This window comes from Gastrolobium bilobum, unplaced genomic scaffold, assembly GCF_033153095.1.
Source record: "Gastrolobium bilobum isolate Gb01-03AN ecotype WA unplaced genomic scaffold, APGP_CSIRO_Gbil_v1 utg11336, whole genome shotgun sequence".
In the NCBI taxonomy this organism is placed as follows: domain Eukaryota; kingdom Viridiplantae; phylum Streptophyta; class Magnoliopsida; order Fabales; family Fabaceae; genus Gastrolobium; species Gastrolobium bilobum.
Genome location: NW_026898076.1, coordinates 151,241 through 157,696, shown reverse-complemented (window position 1 = coordinate 157,696; position 6,456 = coordinate 151,241). Strand labels below are relative to the sequence as shown.

The window sequence follows — 6,456 nt, the reverse complement described above, 5'->3', positions numbered from 1 at the left end:
TTCTAGAATCAAAGAGGAGTAGTTGTTTTCATTGTTTAAAACCAAACAAAACAGAAAGTATTTCAGAAAAAAATACATTCAGCTCAAAATATTCTCTCCCCGGAAATATCAAACACATGATTTTAATTTCGTAGCCAAAAGAACCATTGACATCCAAAATAATATGCGCTTTCAATAAATATCTAAGAATTTTATTAATTTCATATCGTAAGAGAGTAATTTTTTACTATAATAAACATAATTACGTGTGAGGTCCAATTACTTATAAAAAATAAAAAAATAAAAATTAAGTTATACGAAAATTGATTGACGTGTAAAAAGGAGAGTTATTCTCCAATAAGATAGTTTTTGCCAATATAACACTATATGGAACTAATAAAACTCACAACATCATTTAGATTAGGGGAACCATTGTCTTTATAAATGTTTACAACATATACGATTTGGATATCAATAAAGAGTCATAGAGAGGATCATACACCTTACGCACCAGTCATGCATGAAAATATTTTCAGACTCCTAAACCTTGCGAGCTGCTTTGAAGCGGGAGAGCCAGCAAGACGTGATGTTCTTTGCTGAGGCGAATAAAACCCACCGGAGAAATTATCTCCTACAGAATTATATCTCCGATGACCAATTTGTGAACGATCATCCACCACCACTCTTTGTATTGAAGGTTCCTGCACGTAGCCACGGTCTTGAATTTGAGGGTAGAAATTGTTGTAGCTCAGAACAGCTCCTGATGAAAGACACTCATATTGCCTGCGAGTTTTGTGTTTCTTAATTGCTCTGTAAACCAGAGGCAGAAGACCCTCCATCTATTAATTATTCTTCTTGTGTCTTGATTCCTTTGTGAGGAAGAATTATTAGAGAAAATGTTGATTGGGGGGTTTTTTAAATGGAGAATTTTAGCCACGGACATGATGGGGTTAGGTATGTTTCGATTTTAAATATTTTTCTCTTTTTTTTTATATATATTTATGAGAATGAAATGTAACACATCAAAATGAGTTTGGAGACTAGGCAAGGCATGCCAATAGAACCATCCAAATGTTGTTTCAATGAGGAGGCTGCCGTAAGTTATATGAATATATCACAGCAAATTGACTTTTATGTAGGCCATCTGGAGATGACAGATTTCTGATGGAGACAGATAAACGAGTACCGATTTATTTTATTCCAGCCACTACACGCAAACGCCTCCACTGGCTGTGATCTGGATTATTAATTCAGCTGAACTTCCTGTGGGTGCTGTAAAGGACCATATGTATTGACTAACGTTAATGGTACCATTTTGGTACGCCAAATGATACACTTCATGTTTCATTTTATATAATAAGCAGTTGATTCCATTTTTCTCATTATATCCTTGTAAAAAAAAAAAACTATATATTAATAGTAGTATATAATTATAGGTTTTAAAGTGTCTACAATAAATATAGATAAGTTATCTACATTCATTCTCAAATCTACATCGTTTTGAGTTGAAAGATTAAAAAATTATAATGTGAAAGACTATTATAACCCTGAAACAAATTATAATTATAAAAATGACTTGATTTTCGATCCAAAAGGACGTAGTTTTTAGTTCAATATAGATAACTTTTTTTTATAAACAATATATAGATCACTTATCTACATTAACTGCAGAAAAAATAAACCCATAATTATAAGGGTAAAATTATTTTTTTTTCTCTCCGCCACCGACAATTTTTAAGGAGAAAGAAAGAAAAAGTAACTTTAATATTAGAGTAAATACCCTTTTTGGTCCTCAGCAAATTTCACGATGTCCCTAGCAAATAAAAAGGCTATTCGTGGTCCCTAAGAAATTCAAAATGGACCCATTTAGTTGAAATCGTGGTCCCTCATAAATTCAAAAAAGATCCATATTAGTCCCTCAAAAGGACTAAAATGGATCCACTTTAAATTTTTTAGGATCACGAAAAACCTTTTTATTTGCTAGGAACTAAAGCAAGCATATATCGTAAAATTTCCTGAGGACCGAAAATGGTATTTACTCTTAATATTATAACTATGTACTATTCTTAGTATATAGTTAATTTTTTTCTAGGAAAGATTTCATTTTCCTGCAACATAAGAGAATAATTTCTGATAAATAGTTAATGGGTAATATTTTTCTCTTTTCACATGACACAATTTTTTTCCTAGAGAGACACAAAAGTGGCCCATCAATTCTTTTATTTTTCTTTTATTTTAAAAATAGTGGACCTCAACATAATATTTGTTTTTCCCATAGTAGTTAATATATAAGAATATGAGGTGAATATTTCGTTTCATGTTTTATTTTATAAACCTAGGAATTTTTTTTTCTTTTCAGATAAGTGAGATTGATATTTTATTTTTGGAAAATAGACCTAAAGGCTAAATGTCCTTATTTACTTTGGAAATTGATATTTACTATCATTTATTACGTTTACCCTTTTTAATTTCTCACTATATTCTCATTCTATCCATCTCACAATTAATTTTAAATACTAAGCTAGGGCAAATCATAATAAATAATTATTATGTAAACAAGTTTTTTATAATTCATTGTGGAATGCAATTATTATACAAACTATAAAAAAGAAAATATCATAAAGAATTATGAAATATTTTATCTAAAATATTGACATACTTGGTCAAACCTTCAGCCTACTCTAATCGTGGTTTGAATTTAATTCTCAAGTTTCCCTCTTTGCTAAGAAGCATTAATATATCATCTAAATTTTTATGTAAAAATATATATTTTAAACTCCTTTTTAGCAATACTTTCTTAATGAGTTATATCTAGAATTTTATGAACCAAAAAAGTTATTTTTAAAAATATATATGAGAAGTATTTATATTATTTAAATTGAATTTGAATATATTCCATATTGGTTTCACGTGTCAAACAATTAATGGCTTGAAAAAAATTATTCATTTAAAAATTTACCAAACTACCGATTGAAAATGATGGTTCTATATAAGTAAATTACGTTCTATTCTGATTCCATTCCTAATAGAATCATTATAAACTTGACATAAGAGTAATTGCATTATGCAGCACTAGAGAGGGCAACTACTTGGTTTAGATGAGCCTGAAAAAATTAATATTTTACAGTATGTTCCTTGTATATATGAAATCTCTTAGTTATATGCTTTTATAATAAGATCCTTGTGTGGAATTCTTATCTTCTTTTATAGTTATAAAAAGGAATGATGTATCAAGGTAAGAAATCGACTACGACTCTTTCCTAAGAAGCAAAGTTTAGAAGTCCAGTTCACCAAAACAAAAATAAAAAAATTTAGAAGTCCTTATCTGCTTTCATAATTACAAAATGATTTTGCAACTAGTTCCTTGTTTGGGATTCTTCTGCCTTTGTTCTTTATTCGGGATAGAAAGGATTTTGAATCTTTGCCAGGATCCTACATGCTATGCTTTTATTGATTTCATTTCCCTCAATTTATTTTTTATTATTTTTTTGGTAGACCATTTCCCTCAATTTAAAAGGGACTGTTTGTCCATCAAAAAAAAAAAAGGGGGACTGTTTCCGGTTTGAGTTGAGAAATATAATAAGTTTGTATTTATTTATTTAAGAGATTAATGTTTCTAATTTTGTAAGAGATAATTTTATTTTCTATACACATATAAAAATGTATGGAACCATGTGAAGAGAAAAAAAAAAAATATAAATCATATACACTTTTATATATGTTATCTTCTACATCATTAAAAAAATTAAACCCTTTATTTAAAGGCTAAAGACGAGATTATTACAATCTCGAAAAAAGAGACGAACAAACAAAACTTAAATGCGAACTGTTAATTGTTATTATTCTCATTTAATTTTGTTTTACATGACTTTTGAGAATCACTTTCATTTTTATAATGTTATGTTTAAAATTTATTTAATTTTACATTATGAAAATAAATTAATTGTTTTGGATGAGCTTTTCAACTATAATTTTTTGAAAAAAATTTCTGTGAACATCAATTTTTTAAATAAATTATGAGTTTGTTTTTTCTGCAGATAAGTTATCTACAGTAAATTCAATACGACGTCGTTTTGAGGTCGAAATCATGGTGTTTTTATAATTTTAATTTATTTCAGAGTTATAATAGTTTTTATATTATAATTTTTTAGGATTTCAACATCAAAACAATGTCGTTTTGAAAATAAATACAGATAACTTATTTACAACTGTAATTTTTTTTTCCATAAACTATATTAAAATCTAAAAGAAACCACATATACCAAAAAAAAAATCTAAAAGAAACCAATAGAAATCGTTGCGTATAAAGAAAGAGCTTCTGTTGAAAAAGCAAACCAACTTTATAATTGTACGATTGTTCTTATCGCTATCTTTAGAAATAGTAAAGTGGACGGTCCGTTTCGTTCCGCCATTAATCTGTCAAAAAATAAATTAATTTGTCTCTCTTCATTTTTGAAAATGGATTAAAAATTTGGTTTAGCCAGTATTATTTGGCGGGCGAGACGGGTGGCCCGAATCTATTTTACACTGACCTGTCTCGACATGTTCCTCCGAGCTATCAACCCGTTAAAAAAGAGTCTGTCCCTCCCTGCCTCGCTTTTGAGAGTGAGTTGTAAAACTCAGCCCGTTTTGTTTGGTGAGTGGGGTGGGTCAACCTGCTGAGCCAAACCCGTTTTATCGACCTCAACTGTGGTTTTGTTTTACTGAATTCAAGACATGAGAGCTGAGCAGGTTGAGAGTATGTGCTTATCCTCTCTAGTATTAATTTTTGGAAGAGTTTAAAGCTTTAATCTTGACTCGCCTCGAACTTTGGATTAGTCCATATGAAACCTATAAGATTATTAGGGGAATAATTTCTATAAAAAAAAAAAAATTAACTACGAGACAAAAAACGATGTTGCTAATTTAACTTGTCATAAAAAAGTTATTACGAGACATGTGATTTACCTCAAGATTTACCTTGATAAATATAGAAGTCCTTATAAATACATATTACTTAATATTCATAATGTAATATCCAGGTGCAAAGCTAGACTACATGAAAATTATAGTTTTGGAAGGCTATTTTAAATGAAAAAATAAAAATAAAAGGGAAAAAGAAGTATCCTTTTGAATGACACAAGTTTGTGTCATTTTAGGTGTTTTACACAAAGTACGACCGGTCGTACATTGTGTAAAATCAAAAAGTTGTTTTTTTTCTCTCTCCAGTCACATCGCTGACGTGTAAAGTGAAAAAAAAATAACTTTTCAGAATTACACACCAGTCGTACTCTGTGTAAATCACTAAAAGGAGACAACTTGTGTTCTTTTAAATGACACACACTAAACCCAAAATAAAATATACATAAAATGTCTTTGAAAGAGAAGGGCGGGCGAGAGCATCCCTAAGCTAACATTACACGCCGATAAATCTAAATACAGACAATAGATATAAATATTAATAGAATTTATCTATATTTAGATAAAATTACAATGTCCAATTATAATAAAGATTTATACAATAATGATTTGAAATAATAAGGGGGGAGTATTTGATTGAGATTTTAAAGGATTTAAATGGATTATGTTTGTGCAAAAAAAAATGTTGATATTTAATTAAGATTTTAAAGAATTGAAAAAAAAAATCACGTGATATTCAATTAGGATTTTAAAAGAATATTTTAGAATCCATTTAAATTTAGTGATATTCAATCAGGATTTTAAATAAAGAAAAAATAATCTTATGATTTTAAAAAACCTGATGATTTTTGTGAATTTTGTGAGACAAATAATATTTTAACTTTTTATATCTTATCAAAATGCAAAAAATCTTAATTTAAAAAAAAATCATTATTTTATTATTGGATTTAGTATTTCTCTTGTAAACTCTTTCTATCTCCTCCTTGCAAGGCCACACCGGCTCTTAATAATGCAAGAAATAAAATTATCTTCATCTTACACAAAAAAAAATAATCTATATATTTTTTTTAAAAGAAAAATAACTTTTTTTCTTAAAAAAAAAACCCTCCACATGAACGAATAAAGTATCGAACACTTTTTAAGTTTGAAATATTCTAATTGCTCTTCTATTTTTTCAATAAAATGTTAGGATTGGGACAGTGACAAGATTGGTATAAGAAAACCTCGAAGCCCCAAGAGTTTTCAGTCTTAAAATTGTTTATACAAGAATGTTTTATACAAACTCTTTCAAGGATGAAAATTAAATTAGATAATACAGAAATATCAAACCATTCTCACTAGGACTTGAATAACAATGACTAGAATTTTAAAAGTTCTCACCTAAACTCTGATTTGGCCTTAGCATCTTTGCAATTTAACTGATTTGCCTGACACCTCACTCAGTCATAAACAGACAGGAACTTTAAGCAAGACGCTATTCATTGCAAAAATATCTGGAGAAAAAATTGCATTCGCTAGATACCTCAAATGGACACAACTCTTGTTTCTTGACCTATCCAAAAATTTGTTCGCATCTTG

General features: G+C 28.8%; 1 protein-coding gene across 1 annotated transcript; it reads right to left on the bottom strand.

Moving 5' to 3' along the window:
* Window positions 1-482: 482 nt before the first annotated feature.
* Window positions 483-818, bottom strand: LOC133312672 (uncharacterized). Its single transcript, XM_061513912.1, has one exon. The coding sequence runs from the start codon at window positions 816-818 to the stop codon at window positions 483-485; it is 336 nt and encodes a 111-aa protein (XP_061369896.1).
* Between the last annotated feature and the right edge of the window lie 5,638 nt (window positions 819-6,456).